We start from the raw sequence: 19,122 nt of genomic DNA on the forward strand, positions 1-19,122 counted from the left end.
GTGTTTTGATAGCGGTGAGGACAGAGCAGACTGTAGGGTATTTTTCCACCTGATAACACAGCACTTGGCAAGGAACCCGCTGTTGTAATCTTATAACGGAGACGTTGCAGATTTGAAACACACAGCGGAGATTTCCACTGCAAACTTAGTTACCCCGGGGGTTAATGGAAGCTGCTCTTTCAGGGGAACGGAACCAAAACAAAGACTTCAGGATTATTTTATCCTGCGCCAAAAGAGAACGGTGTAAAATGTTTGCGCAATTGCTCAGGTTATGATTTTCTCTAGGTTAGAGGCCACTTTCTCCCCAACAAACTGTATGTGAGGAGTGGGGAACCGATGACGTCATAAACCCGATATTGTTCAGGGTGTATGCACTATATCATTTGTCTGTAAGAGTGGCAAAACAGGCAATAGAAGTGGCGTGCAACTTACAGTGGGTGGAAACCTGTGACGTGACGTATGTCAGATGTATATGTTACTGTTGCTTCAGTGACGCCAAATATCCCCCTCTCAGCGCGTCAGGTCTTACATTACCAGCTTCCTTTTCATTCAAATATTGCACACACGAGTGGGAACACTACATTGCTAGATTACACTGAACAACATAATGCGCAACAATTGCACATGTGTTTGTGACTGAGGGGGTCATTCTGATTGACTCGCATTCCTGCGAGTTCGGCCCCATCCCGATGTTTGTGGAACTGCGCATGCATTATTATTATTATTATAATTTTATTTATCAGGCGCCACAAGTGTTTCGCAGCGCCGTACAAAGGAACAGTACAGGGAGACAAAACAGTATTACATTGAATAAATAATACAAATAGAGTACAAATAAAGAGCACCACAGATCAATACACATTACAGCTTTAATATAAGTAGTGAGGACTCAATCAACATACAACTAGAGGCTTGATGCCAATGATGGAGATGAGTATGCGGACGAAGATGGTCACTGAGTGTTGGAGTATAGGAGAGCTGTGAGTGACATGTGAAGAGAAGTGGGCTTTGACAACAGGAGGGAAGAGGGCCCTGCTCAGAGGAGCTTACAATCTAGTAGGAAGGGGAGACAGACAGATTACAAGAGGTGCAAGCAAGTGGGCAGTGGCCTGATAGCAGGATGTAAACAGGCAGGGGTCGGAGAACCAGCTGGTTTATGCAGTGGACGGGTATGCTTTGATGAATAGGTGAGTTTTCAGTGCCCGTTTGAAGCCCTGCAAGATCGGGGAGAGTCTAATGGAGCGAGGGAGTGCGTTCCCCTGAAGGGGTGCAGCACGGGCAAAGTCCTGTACTCTAGCATGGGAAGCAGTGATCAGGGTGGAGGAGAGATGACAGTCGTCAGCCGACCGTAGAGGGCTACTTGCATAGTCGCCGAGCCATTCGCAAACTATGGGGGGGGGGGCGCAGATGGCAGTGGGAACCGCCCATAGGAACACCCAGCATTTCTATGGGCGTCCCCATGACACCACTGGGAGTTCCCATGGCAATGTGGGCGGACCGATACCGGCCGGGGCGGGCACCTGAGGTCATAGGACGTTAGGCCCCCCTTCTTTGTCCAGGAGAAATCATTTGATGGTTGGCGACATCTCCTTGCACGTTAAAGAGGGGAATCGTTCACGGTGGACGGGCAACATCTTTGGTGCTTACCGAGCCAGCCAGAATGACCCCCTCCGAGTGTGTTCAGGTCTGCAGAAAGAAGTGCCACATGGGATAGAAGTAGAGCGAGAGAGACAAGTCTTGCAAAGAGACGCTCCAAGACACCGGCCTTTCTCCCTACTGGTGCGAGACCGGCTCCTGGGACAGTGGCAGGTGGGGAGTGTGATTGGGCCGGTACACATGTCAAACCATAAAGCAGGAGTAATAATGTGAGCTCAGGGAGTAGAAGGGACTTTGTAAAACCAATTCCTGCACACTTACAGCCCAGCGGCCCTAGTACACTGTCGATGGCTTTTCGTGCGACTAATATGCAAAATGTTCTGAAAACACTTACTCCACTATGATGCCCGCTGCGCATTTCGCACAATATGGCATACAGGCACCAGTAAGCGAGGACATGTCTGCAGCTATGGCAGGTGCTGGGCACAGCTGTCTATCAGAAGAATTCAATGTTTCTCCTTAGCTGCCTTGTGATTGGCTGATTTGCAGCTGGAAGTTTGCAAACGTGGAGCTAATGCTTAAGTCTATTATCCACGTTCAACCAACCTGGTGACGAAGCAACCACAGCAGACCTGGACGCGTCTTACTCTGTATCTGACTCCGCCCATGAAACTAACGCGTTTCACCGCCTCTTTATTAAGGTAAAAGCTGTTAAATCGCTCCTGAGAGTTACACATGGCGTTATTCCAATTTATACTGTAAGCGAAAAGCAGAAATCCAACTGGGGATGAACAATCAGTGCGACGGGTTTTATTATTATTATCATGTAACCATCTGTCAGCTCTGCCTTCATTCTCTGTGCCAGAAACTGTGGATAAAAATGGATGTTTCATTATGTATGACCGCGGCTTCCCATTGTCATGCACATATAATGACAGGGCCTTATGTCTGGAAATAACATTACGTAACACAGAATATAAGTGCGTTATACATAATAGATTACTTCGTGTCACTTCAAGGAGATTATTTACAACTTTCTTACAGGTCACAAATATCCGCTGCTGCTTTAAGTCATTAATCAATAAGCAAGACCCAACGCGGGCAGAAGCCACGCGGGCAGAAGCCACGCGGGAATAACCAGGTGTCTAATGTAGGTCATGTGTGAGGATGTATCTGCGGCCATAGCTCCAGGTTACACATAGGATTCTCTATGTCGGTGAGCCATGCAAGTGAGTTCATTTATACGTGGCTCTCCTGGCAAATCGATGATGATGATGTCCCTGGCAGGGTAACACCAGAGCCGGATATTCAGCAGAGACGGACGCCCTGGGCTTCACCCGCAATTCGTACGGAGGTAAGACCTTGGGATGGCCATTGACCATTCTAAATCATCGATGGTTTATGGCCGATGGTGAATACTTTTCCTATCGATGGGGGCGAACCAGATGGTTTCCCTCCATCGATGGCACAGCAAAACCGATGTTTTGCTTTTGTGTTGTTTTTTTTTTTTTTTTAAAGTGTTTGGACACGGAGCATAGCTCCGCCCCCGACACCCGTGTTTTGATTATGTCAACACAAGCAAAAGGTTGTTAAACTGACGTGTTCATACTTTACCATCGCAGTGGGCATAGAGGGAAAGTATAATGGTGTGCCGAGCGCAGCGAGCTGCGTGGGTGGACGTGGTACACTTATATGGTGTCCATGGCACAAAAAAAGTGAAAAATTCATGTGGACCTTTTTCTATGTTGACAAGCAGTGGTTGCCCTAGACACTGGTGATCTGACAACCCGCAGAGGCTGCGCTGAATCCCGGTGGAATGTCAGATAAAGCTCATGGTTGTCATTCAGGTAGAGGGGCATTTAACTTCTGGGGTCATGATTCTGCTCCACCTGCGTGGTTTTGTGCAGTGGTAAAGCTCTAGGTTTAACTTACCCAGAGCTCTTCCGTTAGTATGCGAGGAACCTGCGGCTGTAATAATCCATGGTTACCCACCTGCCAATTAAGGCACCAGAAGGTGCATTTAATATGGAATCTCTGGATACTGGACTGTAACCTGGATGTTCCCATGCAGCAAGTGCGCCCTCTGGGAATTACCGCGCGGGGAAGAGACACTTACTGTATGTGGACAGTTCAGGACAGAGCTACAGCTGCGGCTTATTGAATCAGTAGTGCAGGGACTGGAAAGGGACGCAATGCTAAGTGACATATCATGGGCCTGATTCAGAGACCGCTGCAGCCTAGTGTCTCTCTTACCACAGTCGCTTGTGCGACTTCAGGCTAATAAGGGGGCAGGTGTATTAACCCTGGTGAAGAGATAAAGTGCAAAGTGATAACGCACCAGTTAATCAACTCCAAACTGCCATTTTTCAAACATAGCTTATAGGCTGGTGCGTTCTCACCATCCACTTTATCTCTTTCCCAGGGTTAATACATCTCCCCCACAGTTACAAACCACTTTCATGTCTGCCGTGCTTACTGCGTCCATTCATGAATCAGGCCCTAAGCTTCACCAGCATCTTCTGCTTGCACCTAGAACCTCAGGACAGCCGTCTGTCTGCAGTACGTTACTGAGATCAGCATTCACCACGCAGCAGCTGAGAACAGAACAATACGATTGTGAAAACAGAGGTTTTCATTTCACTGAAGCGAACATTTATTTTATTTTGCATTACTTAATTGTATTAGAACTTCATATTTATCAATAACTCTAACCAGACCCCGATCTTCTGATGGTATTATAGTGTGTACGGATTGGGGGTAATACAACGTCAAGCCGAATCATTGTGCTTTTGTTACTCCTGGTGTAAATGGCGCATATGCTTCAGAAAGTAAATGTGCGTAGGAACATCCGTGCACAATAAACACCCCCGGGGTCCTTGTGTTTGGAGTATATTTTATTCAGTGCTTTCATTTAATTCATTTTCCGATTACATTACAGTCATCATGTATCCTAAAAGTAACAATGTGCGACCCAGAGTATCAGTGCGCTGTCCTACGTTACATACATTATAGCGGTGGTGACTTCTCAGCGCAGAATCTACGCGTGTGTATCCGAAAGTCCAGCAGCTAGAGGCGATGGTGGTGGTACCAGGGGCTGCTTCTCCAAAAAGACTGATATGTAATGAAAAGTACTTGTAGACAGGATATTGGTCCTCTGGCTGTTGCGAAACTACAAGTCCCAGCATGCCTTGACACAGTTCTGTTATTAGGGTAGTGCTAAAACTGTGGCACAGCATGCTGGGGATTGTAGTTTTACAACAGCTGGCGAGCCACAGGTTGCCTACACCAGGTTTACGACAACAATCACATCCTTGCGTCAAAATAGCTTATTATAGAAGGCGTTTGTTTATTGGTTCATTGTCACATGGTGTACGGCGTAGTCGTGTCCCGGCACAAACTGGTTAGCAGAAGCGCACGGTACCTGATCATTATTGCTGTAACGCTTTGGTATCACAGGAACATTAAAGTGCACCTGCCGCCTGCACGGTACTGGAGGCTGCCATTTTGTGGGTGTGAGTTATTCTCCTGAGACTGCAGCCTATCAACACATCCGGAAGTAGTGACATCACTGGGGGATGAGGTGCAGAGAGATCCAATTTTCATACTCACAAAATGGCTGCCTCCTGAGTGAAAGCGGACAGCTACGTAAGGCATTGGTGTTACGTTATTATAGTAAGTGCTATTTGTGTATTACAGAAAAGGCAGCATAGGATATGGTTCCACTCAGTATATTATAAACATTTTCAGTGTATAAACCCTGGTAGGAGCAAATAAAATAAGCTCTCAATAAGAAATAAAAATAACAAATCTGCATTGAGGAGACTTTTGACAAAGGACGTCTCTGTGGCACAATAATCGGTGGCGGGGGGCAGGCTACCGACTGAGGTAATCACTCCTGCGACAGGCGGTTTGCGCTACCTCTAGAAAGTGTAGGCCAGAGGGTGTGGCTCTGTGCTGCTCGCGGCTCCGGCACTCAGACGTAGCGGCTGATGGAAGGCGACAGACTTCATCATACAGACACTGCTGTCCTCGGCGCAGTAATACACGCAGGCACCGATACTCAGCACGGCGTCAGGAGATGGAGGCTCCCGGGGGATGGTCACCTCTATCCCGCTGGGGTCAGACAGACTCGCAATCTCCCCGTATGTTTTCTGTCCAGCGAGGAGCCAGTCGTGGCCTGGGAAAGGATGAAGTCAATTAGTAATAACCAAAATGGTGGAAGAATGAACCAAAGGGTATGGGTCATTGGGTCCACCACTGAAGGTCAACATGGGTTAGGTGGACACCTGAAAGCAGTCGACATGCTTAAGGTCGACATGTATGGAAGGTTGACACAATCATTAGGCTGACAGTGGGTAGGATGACAGTCAAAAGGTCAACATGGGGTTTTTCCACTTTTTTTGTCCTGAATGTTGACTCAGTCGACATGGACATCATCTAAATGTACTGCTGCGCTCACCACGTTACGGCACATTCTCCGTCATCACCCTAGTGGATGGTAGGGCGTAAAATACTACCTATCGGTACATGTCGGCACAAAAAAAAGGTAAACCCCCCCAAACACCTTTTGAATGTCGACTTAGCCACTGCTGACCTAATGCTTGTGTCGACATTCCATCCATGCAGAACTAGGTCAGGTATAAACATAACCCATGTCGACCTTTTCTTCGATGACCTAATCCCGCACCAAATACCCCGTCGTCTCATCCTACAGTAAAGACTACAGCAGCACAACATGTTTCCTGCCGTTTGTAATGTGTAAAACATCTGCTCATCTATATTAAATATGGAGGAGAATATATAAAGATGGATAAAACTAACAGAACAGCGGGAAGGTCATGGGGTCGATTCTGTGTGGAGTTTGTATTTTCTCCCCGTGCTTGTAATAATAATATTACTGACGACGCCTGGATATGTCCGGACACACCTACCAGCGGCCGGGCAGATCCCAGAAACAATGTAGAAATGGGCAGTGCTGGTCGAAGACCCTTTGATGACCAACCACCTGAGTAACCGTATTTTCTGCATACAGATCCCAGATTTTCACTACACCCCAGAAAACCCTGCCGTATCCACCATTCCCGTAATCTCCCCTAAACGGTCCCTGACGGACGGTCCATTACTTTGATAATAAAAAATCCTTATTGCGAAGGAAATTGCTAAAGGTACCTTGCGAGCACGACGCACGCACCAATGGCCGATAATCGCTGACCGCCGTAAATATCGGCAATGTGTCTATATCCAAATAGTGCCCAGTGTATGACAATACGATTCTCCACGTTGAGCCGCTCTGTTAATCTTATATACAGGCGGCGACATTGATTAGTCTTCCGGCTCATTGCTATGACGTTACCAAGTTCCCGCTGCAAGCACTGTTAAGCAAAGGGCAGTAATGACGAAAACGCAAAACCTTGGCGGCAGTAAAAGAGGACGCCGATCTACGGCACTCTACTGTGCGTCGGGCTGCGAACAGAGCTAATTAAAGACACCTCTGATCTCATACAGCCAGACACGAGGAATAGTCAAACCTGTTCCGCAAACTAGTCATCTCCTTCCACGTTTGGACACTGAAGGTTACAAGCAACTTCTCTCCCAACCAACACTGCAAAATGGCCCCAGCGAGGTTCCCTTAGGATAAATTCTGCAAAAGGACATTTACAACTACTGTAGTGTTCTAGTGAAGCAATAGCGACCCGCCTGGCATCAGTGTGTACCCACCATACTGCCCACGTCTACTTTTGAAGAGAGTTGCGCATCACATTATGACCCCCATTTCCCCCGACTTACCCTCTGTAAAAAGAAACCAGAAACTCGGGGCTCCTACAGTCAACTTTGACCCTGTGGGAAGTTTGAGGTTCAGCGTAAACTGTATGGTTCTGCTGGGCGGTACAATTAAGGTTTCCAGCTGGACAATGGGTGCAGATTTAGGCAACTTTGGAACGGTGATCTTCAACGGCAACGTACTGTCAACAACATCAGTTCCATCACTGGTCGTTATTGGAAGCTGAAAGAGATGGACGCACCAACTGTCAGACACTAGGGTACAGAAGGGGGGGGGGGTGTATCAAGCAGTTAAAGGACTTCAGAAGTAATTCAATAAAATGCTAGAAGAGGGCTGGTTGCTATGGCAACTTCTCAACTCTTAATACATTAATCCAGTGCACTAGCAAAACGTATAGAATAGGTAGTAACACCTCAGTCTGAGATAACAAACTCTGCAGACTCACTGTTTAAACTAGTCAAAACAACTGCATCTGCAATGTACTTTCATTTTGAGCTGTGACCGTTTTTACGTTCACTTTGAGCTGTGACAGTTTTTAGCCCACAAACTCCCCACCCCTTATCTGCTCCTACCTCCAGTCTCTCCCCAGCTCCCTCTCCATATCTGGCAAGTTTGAAACAGACCAGTGTCCCTGCAAAAATTGCTTTCACTTTCTGTTATGACATCTTCTGGCACATAAAGGAGTAATTTGGACTGTCGAATTGGCTTCTAGTGGCCAGTGGCAGTTCATCATCTCATAGAGGTGAGGAGTAGTTTTATAGATGTATTTTGTAAGCCACTTTTATTACTATTCATTGTAGTAGGGGGTTGGGGATTGGGTGGTAGAGTCCAATTAAGGAGAGCACATGAATTGTTTCTGCATTTACGGATCATTACACTGTGTGCATGGTCTAGCGCATTATATGTTTGAAGTGCATCATTTTTAAGGTGCGGCATAATTTAAACATAACTGCAGCTTACTTCATCCTCACAACATATTACTCCTGGCTGCTTATTCTGGCTATTCGGGCATAATATCACCATTTTAACATCCGCAAAACTTTGACTATCACTGGTAAAGCTTGTATTTGCACTGTCTGTTTTGAAAATGCCCAGGTGTCCCTCTAATGACTCCTCCTCTCCTGCTCTTCCATTGACAGTAGGTGTCTCCCAAGATTCTGATCTTGGCCCTCTTCTTTTCTATCTCTACATGTCCTCTCTGGGTGAGCTCATTTGCTCATTCGGCTTCTGTCACGAACCCACCGGTCGCCTGCTCTGATATGTCAATCTGAGCAGCTCCGGCCGTGACTGGGGTTCACTTTGGGCACTCGGGTCCTCTCTTTGAGGTACACTGCCACCAGCCAAAGCCTGATTTTAGCGCTTTGAAACTGCGCAAGGAGCGGCTTGGCTCGCGCCTGACCACACAATGCAATATAAAAATGGTAACGCGCTCTCCGTTGACTTACAGGATCTTAAGAACACAGTACCAGAACTGAGAATTATATGATTTATTCCTAGAAATACTACAGAGCTTTAGTGAAAAAATGGTTACAAGATATTACAATGATTTTAAAAGTACACACAAGATAAATGCAATTCAGAAATAAAAGGGAGTAAAAAGAAATGACAGAACTGTATCTTACACGTAAGTACAAATTCTGATGTGGGGGGGATCTCCACAAGAAATCTCTGGTCGCTTACAGCTTGTTTGCTGCACCCCCAAGTCGTGACAACTGTCTATAGGGAGAAGTGTCTTAGTTATACTTGCAGGCTCCCTCATCCCTCCCACCCTTGGGATTTGACTCTTTCCATGCTGATCACTTGTTCCTGGATAAGTGAAGAATTGGTCCACTGCTGTGAAGTAGATTTTACACATTCCTCAAGTGAAAAGAGGTAATTTAGTGGAGGGGCAGAGCACCTTTGGCCTGTTGGCCGGACACTATTGCTCTTCCCCCCCAATCTGGTTTATAAGGGGTCTCCGATCTTATCTGGCATCCTAACTTCAGAGGATTTCTACAGATGGTCAATCTGAGGGAATACAGACCTCAAACTCCCAGAGTCACCTACAGTTTACCCACATAATACAAGACATATCCTGATTCCAAACGTAATAATCACAGGAGACATAACTTTACAAACAATATCAGACATACATTAATCGAACAGATAATCATAACAGGAGGCATACTTTAATTTGATCGATCACCTGATCTGATCGTTACAGCTTCCAATATCACATCTATGCTGATAATACAGGTTTAGTATCCCTTATCCAAAATGCTTGAGACCAGAAGAATTTTGGATAACGGATTATTCTGTATTTCAGAATATTTTTATATTTCAATGATGTATCTTGCATTTATGCTGTATAAAAAAAACACATCAAACACATGAAATACACACAAATAGATTTTATTTGTGCATAAAACAAGGTTTCAAAACATGAAACAAAGTTTGTGTACAATCTCAGGCACTGAATTTGAATGCCAAGCAATCACTTTTGTGCACATATTTAGTGCCAGTTCCATATCATGTCCTCAGTAGTGCCAGTTCCATATCATGCCCTCAGTAGTGCCAGTTCCATATCATGTCCCCAGTAGTGCTGGTACAGATGTCCCCAGTAGTGGTTTTGGCAAAAAAAAAAAATTCTGGAATGTATGGTTTTCAGAATAATTCGGATAATGCATATTTGGATAAGGGATACTCAACCTGTACTGAAATCTACGTCTCCTTTCTTGACCTCTGTATCTCCAACTGTCTCTCTGCTATGTACTCTTGGATGACCCAGCGCTTTTTTAGACTAAAAACATTAAAGACTGAGCCGATCATCTTCACACCCTCCTGCACATACCCAACCTTCCCTCATCCTAACCTTCTGTGTCATCCCTGTCTGTCTAACCCTCCCTTTTAGAATATAAAGCTCTTATGTGCACGGCCCTCTCTCCTCATGTTATTTTCATAAAAAATATCTATCTATTAGTTATAATTTTTTGATCATTTATGTATTGTTAGGCGCTGCGGAACCTTTGTGGCGTCATAAAAATAAAAAGTAATAATAATATATCCCAAAGGATTAATACACTCTCCAACAGAGTATATAACAATAAGTACAAAAGAAAAACATTTATTTTTATTTTTTATTGGGTGGTCCACCACAGCTGAGTTGTATGGGGTCTTCAGTGGTTGCCAAGTCCCCCTGTATATAAATTGGTTTTCTCCCAAAAATTTTAAAAACGTATCAGGCAGATATCAAAGTAGTGACTGCTGGAGATATACAGAGGACTCTCTGTGGTTCATTTGAAATTAGAAGGTTCTACTTGTTCCTAATTTCTGTTTTCGGGGTGTTTCGTGGTGAATTATGAACATTTCTTTGAAACAGAGTCCCTCAGGGATGTGATTTTTTTTCATGTGGGAATCGCAATGAAGTTGGCCAACAAACAAAGCTCAAGTACAAAGAACACTGAAGCTCCATTGTGCCGATTGACGAATGTGCATTCTTCTAGGTAACAAAAGCTCCGCCAAGATTTGTGGTGTCAAAAATGGCTGTTCCTTTACTTTAGGCAGTGGGATGCGCTTTTCTGGAATTGTCACTTCAAGACAAAAAATTTCCAATACAAAACCCAAACACTTAATAATGACAAAGGTTGCCAGTTGCTGGGCTGAATGGCCTGTTCCATTACCCACATATAAAGCAGAAGATCACGGTCCAAGGTCTTTGGCATCTTCTGTAAACTCGTCTGTTCCTCTGGGGTGTGATAGATTGCTTTAATTCAGGAAACGACTGCAGGGAAGCAAATGTTCTGCAAAGTTTCACAAAGGGGGCAATCAGTTCCATGTCTTTAAAAGTTGAACGAGTTTGTAAAAGATAATGATGCAAGTTTCCTAGGCACGAAGATTTGCACAGAACAATAGAAAAATAATCCTCTCCTGACAGCAAAATGAAAGCTGACATAAATATACAGCTGAGTTCACAACATCATATTTGCATAGTGTGGTATCCTGGGAATCAGATGTAAGCAGACGTTATATCGCACAATGTGCTGTGTGGGTGTCTGGTCTTATAATAGTTTTATTTCATGACTGATGAATCTCATTAACTTGGCAGGTCCTGCAATAGAAAGTAAACCCAAGCGTTCTCAACCATCTGCGAGATTGATGTGAAGACGCCTACTTTACTAATAACACAAAACTAAGTGTTCTTTCTCCAGAGTTTTCAGGGTGGTGAAGAACAAGCAATGGTGTAATCCATTAGGAAACTTGTTCAGCGAGACGATTCGATAGTCACGGTGTCGCATGTACAAAGTGTGACCTTAGAAAAATGGAAAGAACCAGGCTTTCTCAAGAATATTTTAAACACAAGGATTTCTAACATGAGCACCAAGGATTTCACCTGAGATAATAACACCACCACGTCTGCCCAAGGCTTCCTAACAAGATACCTCCACATCTTCACCAAGACTTCCTACTAAGATATTGCCACACAAGCTACCACTTTATATGCACCCCAGCTTTCTCCTGAGATACCACAACCACCATAACTGCACAAAGGTTTCCTCTGGAGATACTTCAACACCTTCACTGAAATTTCCGCATGAGAGACCAACACCACCATATCTGCACCAAGGCTTCCTACCAAGATACCTTCACTGAAATATCTGCCTTAGATACCAACACCATGATTCCTCCAGCAATACCAACACCACCATATCTGCACCAAATTAAATCCTGAGATACCTGCATTAAGGCTTCCTCTGGAGATGCCAATACCACTATATCTGCACCAAGAATTCCTCCTGAGATGCAAACACCACTATTTCTGCACAGGGGTTTTCTCCTGAGATACCTGCATCAAGGCTTCTTCCAGGGATGCCACCACCATATCTGCACCAAGGCTTCTTACAGAGATGCCTCCATATCTTCACCAAGAGTTCCTCCTGAGATACCAACACCACCATATCTGCACCAAGTCTTCCTACTGAGATAACTCCACACCTTCACCTAGACTTTCTCCTGAGATACCAATATTACCATATCTTTGCAAAGGATTCTTCTGCAGATACCAACACCACCATATTGGCACAAAGGATTCCTTCTGAAAAACATTAACCAATTCTGCACCGAGACTTCCTACTAAGAAACCTCCACCACATCCGCAACAAGGGATGCCACCACATCTGCACAAGACTTCCTACTAAGAAACCACCACATCCGCAACAAGGGATGTCACCACATCTGCACCAAGACTTCCTACTAAGAAACCACCACATCCGCTCATTATAGCTTCCTACTGAGATACCACCACATACAATATGCAACAAGGCTTCACACTGAGATACCACCATCATATTCACATGACATTAGAATATACCATCACCACATTCACACCATAGTCCTGAAATTCCATTGGAGAGTGAGTGATTGTGAATGGATATGATAACATTTGGACGGCTGTGGTGCCATTCACAGCCATGTGTTTTTTCTCTGGGGGGGAGGGGGGGAAGGGGGGAGGGGGCTAGCTGGGTTATGAATGGTAGCAGCCCAGCAATCAGATCTGAATCAGGGGCCGTTGCCTGCCAACTAGCTGACACTAACCCTCTTACAGCTGCACTGTAATATGCTCTATGAACGCACGTACGCACTATAGCGCGTATTTCACCCTAAATTGCGGTGGGTCTTGAGGTATCCGGACTATTTGTCTACAGCAAAAAGATAGACACCATTGGTTAGACAAACACAAAGGTCGAGATGCAAATTGGTCGAGATGCAAAAAGGTCGACATGGCCATTAGGTCGACAGTGTCTAGGTCGACATGTTTTTTTTCCACTGTTTTATAAGCTGACATGTGCCAACAGGCGGTATTTCATGCCCTACCATCCACTATGGCGTGGAGCAGCGAAGCACCGTGTCCGAAGCGAGCGATGCGAGGGGCTGCGTTTCACTTCATACTGTGTCCATGTCGACTGTGTCCACATTTGGGGTAAAAAAACAGTGGAAAAAACCAAGTCGACCATTTGACTGTCGACATAAACACTGTCAACCTAATAGCAGTGTCAACCTATTTGCATGTCGACCTTTTTGCATGTCTAACTAATGGTGTCTATCTAATGGCTGTCTATCTTTTTACTGTAGATCCCTTGTCCCGCATCCGGTCTTGAAGCTCAAAAGCATAATATATAATTGGACCAAGAAACAGTGGAGTAGGACTGTAACTTTATAAAGTGTTGAGTATATACACACACACATATATACACACACTTAGGAGGAGATTCTCTAAGAATCTCCGCCCCCCTTCGCCACCCATCGCATATTTAATTATAGCATATGCTGTAACATATGCGATAATTATAGCAAAGGACAGCTCTTGCGTTAAGAGCTGTCCTTTGCGGTGAGAGTCGCCGGGTCCCAGCAGGTCCCGGCGGCTCCCCCTCCCTCCCACACCCGGCGCTGCTGCGCCGGGCTCTCCTCCTCCCTGCACCCGGAAGAGGATCAGTGCAGGGAGGAGGTCACAGGTCCGGGCAGTACTGCGCTGTGCTGCCCGGACACAGGTGAGGGTGCGATGCGGGGTGTTGGCGCGGGGCGGCGGGGGGTTGCGATAGAAGCCCATTGGCTTCTATGGGGCATCGCCAGATTTTTCTGGCGATGCCCCCCGCCGCGGTAACCCGGCGAGGGATGCTTACAGCATCCCAAAATGCGGTAAAAACCCCGATAACGGGTTTTTACCGCATTTTTAGCTTAGAGAATCTCCCCCTTAATGAGAAAAGACTCATGGCTACATTACCTCACATTTGTGGTATTAGCCCGGTATATGATAAATGCTTCCAGGTCTTACCCTCGTCTATAACAGCGATTGTCCTGTATAATGTATAATGACATATAATGGTTTCATAAGCTCAGTTTATGGAGCAGCTGACACAATGTAGCACAACCAAGGCTATGATTACCTCCCTGTATATCACCATCCACCACAGTATAACAGGATTCCCCAGTTTATAATAAACACAGACTACAGCAGGTGTATGAATACCGTCACTGAGAAAGGGTTCAACTGCCCGCGGCCCGCTACAGAATAAAGGAGACTAGGCTGGACGTACAAAGGAGGGGGGTGGCTGAACGTTCCGGGTGCACGTATCTGTAATATATACTGTATAAAGCTCTGCGGGCACTATATTTTACACCACATGCACCCCCGATATAGGAGCGGCAGGTCAGTAACAAGCAGGTGAATGCAGGTACAATCAGGACTAGTTCATTCTAGAACCAAACTGACCGAAACAGTTTGCTTCAGTCCACTAGTTGTCACCGTAAATCCTTAATTATAGGAGGGTACGACACTATGAAGCGGCGCCGTCCCCAAAAATGTTTTCCTCCCCCCCCCCCCCCCCCCCACAAGTGGGAGCTTATTTACCACGGACAGTAACAAAACTTCCCCTTTCCCTTCCCCCCCTCCCCATAGGGGAACTCAAATACAACGGACAGTAACAAGATCGACAAATCAACAGCCCCTATCCATCAATAAACTGACAAGACCGTAATCACTTACCAAGTATATTGCAACATGATTGAACCAAAGTCACTATTGCACGGATAGATGCAACCTCCCATCCTAATTTAAATAAACCATATTCAGATAAACGCACAAAAACCACTTTAGCATGGCACCGCAACCATCATACCTTTCAATACCCCCTAGCCAAATAATCCCTTTCGCATTACAACCGCAACTGACTACAATCCTGTCCAGAACGGAACACAGGATACCTAGTAACCATGACAACCGCTACTTGCTAACAGACAGACGCACACATATGGGAGACACTCCCACTAATTAAAGAGATCAGACACACCCCCATACCCTATTTAAGCCCATCCACATCCCAAGACATTATCCTTGACAAAGGCTTTTCACAGCCGAAACGCGTTGGTCACAGAAACTACAGCACCCACAAGGCTTTGCAGACCTCACCAGTCTCCTCCGTGTGAGTAGAGCGCGCTGACGTCACAAGCGGTGCGCTGAGACACGCCGGGCCCGACAGACCGGCGACTCGGAGCACACGCTGTCAGCAGGGATTCATCATCTCGCCACACCGGTCCAGGCACTAAACAGGACCCATCTGGCCTCCAAGAGAGCCCAGGACGGCACAGCATACCTACCAGGAACGGGGTAAGAAGCAAGGTGCGGGACGCCGCTACTTGCTTTTATTTCTCCCCTCCAGGACCTCCACATCAGACATTACTGCTTAATAGCATTATCAGAGACTCCAGGAGACATAAGTCCGCGGGATTTATGGTTTAAAGGTACCTGTTGGTATCATGATCCCCACGTGGCTCCTGATCATTACAGCCTCACGCCGTCAGCATTTAGTATCATCACAGTGGAAGTGTGCTCCTCCACAAGGAAGGAGAGGGAGAAGGTGGCGCTGTGACCTGGGCTGCTTCACTAGCAGCTGCTGTAGATGTCGGGTTAGTCAGACCCGAACTGTGCAGTACAAAAAAGAAAGGGGGAAGCAGCGCTGGCTATCTGAGTGTATGTAATGATGGGTTGGGATCGTTTGGTCGAATGCATTATGGTCGAATGTCATTACATCAAATCCATTAGGTCGAATTGCTAAAAGGTCGACATGATTCTAGGTCGACATGGGAAAAGGTCGAAATGATTCTAGGTCGAAAGGTCATTAGTTCGACAGGTCATTAGGTCGACAAGGTCATTAGTTCGACATTGTCTAGGTCGACATTCACAAAGTCGACATGGGGTTTTTCACTGTTTTTTTACCTGAATGTCAACACAGTCGACATGGACACAGTTTAAAGTGCACTGCATCCCCTCGCATCGCTCGCTGCGCTCGCAATGCGTCGGGCACGGTGCCTCGCTACGCTCGGCACACTATTTTCTCCCACCACGCCCTAGTGGATGGTAGGGCATGAAATACTGCCTGTCAGCACATGTCGGCTCAAAAAACAGTGAAAAACCCCATGTCGACTTTGTGAATGTCGACCTAGACAATGTCGAACTAATGACCTTGTCGACCTAATGACCTGTCGAACTAATGACCTTTCGACCTAGAATCATTTCGACCTTTTCCCATGTCGACCTAGAATCATGTCGACCTTTTAGCAATTCGACCTAATGGATTCGATGTAATGACATTCGACCACAATGCATTCGAACAAATGACCGCATCCCGTAATGATGATTGGACTGATTGTACAAATTAAAAAACAGTATATTTATTATGACATGACCAATAAAAATGATAATAAATCAACCAGTATACATTTTAACGGGTTTTGGGGGATTTAAAATGCAATGTGTGGACTGTCCATTCCTATTGTGCCTGGGGTCAGGACCATAAAGTGCAAATGCATGCAAAAGAGTTTAGGGTTACCGTCCACCTGTAGATGGGATGCTGGGGTGTGTAGTTTGTATCTCCCTGGGACTCCAGGCCCGAGTTGGAATTTGGGCCGAGTCACCCAGAGCTGGATCTTCCAATTGACATAGATGGAGTCCTTCCAGGTGGTGGGCAAGTCACCAAAGTGCAGCAAGGAGTGGTCCACAGAGGGGAAAAGGTCCGAGGCTGGTTTGAAGTAGTCCAATAAAACTGGGTGTGGGCAGACACCTGACGCGTTTCGCCGTCTCAGCGGCTTTATCAAAGGACTTTTGATAAAGCTGCTGAGACGGCGAAACGCGTCAGGTGTCTGCCCACACCCAGTTTTATTGGACTACTCCAAACCAGCCTCGGACCTTTTCCCCTCTGTGGACCACTCCTTGCTGCACTTTGGTGATTTGCCCACCACCTGGAAGGACTCCATCTATGTCAATTGGACGAATCAGCTCTGGGCGACTCCCTTACTCTGGAAGGTGACTCGGCCCAAATTCCAACTCGGGCCTGGAGTCCCAGGGAGATACAAACTACACACCTCAGCATTCCATCTACAGGTGGATGGTAACCCTAAACTCTTTTGCATGCATTTGCACTTTATGGTCCTGACCCCAGGCACAATAGGAATGGACAGTCCACACATTGCATTTTAAATCCCCCAAAACCAGTTTTAGTATCATCACAGCCTACAAAGACTATTTACACCCAACTGTATCCCTATTAGGAGACATAGGTCCCTTTAGGATGTATGGTATAAGGGAACCTGTTGGCATTCCAATCCCCACAAGGGCTCCTATTAGGGACAGTTAGGTGTCCCCTAACACCCATCGACACCTGCACCATTGACATTGTCACCACCAGCCCCAGTGGAGCACTATATAAACAGATTGTACCTTTAATTCTTAAATCCTTATTTTTACCCAATATCCATTTCTGACTATTACTTGAATACTTAACTGACCCCTCTAACATCTCTCCTCCTCCCCACCCCCCCCTCCCTCATCCCATTCCCCACCCCCCCCCCCCCCATATTGACCAACACCGCAAAAAATCACAGAGTGCGCTATCCATCAACCTACTAAAACCCTGATGAAGTCCTAACAGATGAAACGCGTAGGTTTACTGTTCCTGCATGTCTTACATTCTTAACAAGATTATCGGATGTACTCAACCGCGAAAAAAGTCTTGGTGAATAAATCCAACGATATTGGTGCTATATCACACTTTGAATGTTGAATTAAATCAATTCAAGGAACTATTGATTTTACTACGGTCTCATATTTTTATAATGTAACGGTTGTTATTGGTGAGGTTATACTGTGCGCACTTCCATATTGTTTATATGTACGTTTCTTTGTTTCCTCTACTAACTTCAAGGTTACATAGAAGTGCTGCCACCCATTAGCGCATTAGAGGGGTCTCATTTTTACATGCATACATAATATATATAGTAATACTTTATGTGATGTAACTTTATGAATTATTCTGGAACCCTTTTAGCACAGTGCCGCGTTGTCCTACCCACGTACAGAATGCTGCAGCTGCAGAGTGCGGTATGTGACACTCTGTATGACAGGTCATTAAGCCGTCAGTCTTAATGCTATCTTTGGCGTTATTAGAAATGGAAGTAACACATCTGTGCGATGTATAATTACATGCTGCACATTTATAGCAGCCTTACATGCTGGGGCTCCGCTAAGTCAGTCTGAGTTATATACTATTACATAAGAGCGCTCGGGTCAGGCAGGCTGTTATCCCAGCATCGCTCCCTTCCTGACCTACCCAGCGGAACCGGGCAGCTGCCCGATTTTACTCTGGATAGCTGACGTGTGGCCGTAGTGTTTTATCATGAGGACACTCTGGTACCTGCTAGAACTTCATATACCTCATACCCAGAATTTGGATTGTGTATTACACCAGCAGCAACCGCGTATTTCACATTTCAAGCCCTGAAACTGGTACAGGGGATGTATTCTTAACTCCTAACCTATGGTGGATAACAGGTCTACACATTTGGAATACACAGGGCTGGTCTAGTCATTGGCAAGGTTATTAAATGTCAGGAGGAATGCTAGCGCTAAAACCTTCAATCCTGTAAACAAGGTGCCCCCCCCCCAAAATGTTTGCCGATAACGCTTAAGCCAATTCCCATCCCACGGTTCCCACTTCCACTGCTCCAATCTTGCACAAAAACCAGACCCGATCGCAATTAGAGGGGATCCCATTTTCAGAAACGTTGGGGAGCTATATTAGACCTCTCCCTCGGATGTGTGAAGGTGGTTTTGTCACACAACTAGATGAACAGGATGCACCCCCAAATCCTACACAGGAGAACATCTTTTTCCAGAGGCTGTTCCCCACTAACCACAGAACCTCACTATCCCTCAA

At 45.8% G+C, this 19,122-nt stretch overlaps 1 protein-coding gene across 2 annotated transcripts in view; it reads right to left on the minus strand.

The window, feature by feature from the left end:
• Positions 1-1,424: 1,424 nt before the first annotated feature.
• Positions 1,425-19,122, minus strand: part of NHLRC2 (NHL repeat containing 2) — a 54,675-nt gene continuing 36,977 nt past the window's right edge. Inside the window, exons 10-12 of one of the 2 annotated variants that reach the window (XM_083149764.1) lie at positions 7,384-7,600; positions 5,515-5,773; positions 1,425-2,464 (exon numbers count right to left, since the gene is read on the minus strand). In XM_083149764.1, coding sequence (XP_083005890.1) covers positions 5,517-5,773; positions 7,384-7,600 — 474 coding nt within the window. In that variant the 3' untranslated portion in view covers positions 1,425-2,464; positions 5,515-5,516. Of the gene's footprint in view, positions 2,465-4,472; positions 5,774-7,383; positions 7,601-19,122 lie in introns of those variants that run through there. The other variant, XM_083149763.1, reaches the window with a different exon arrangement.

Source organism: Crinia signifera, chromosome 6 (assembly GCF_055691185.1).
Source record: "Crinia signifera chromosome 6, ASM5569118v1, whole genome shotgun sequence".
NCBI classification, from domain to species: domain Eukaryota; kingdom Metazoa; phylum Chordata; class Amphibia; order Anura; family Myobatrachidae; genus Crinia; species Crinia signifera.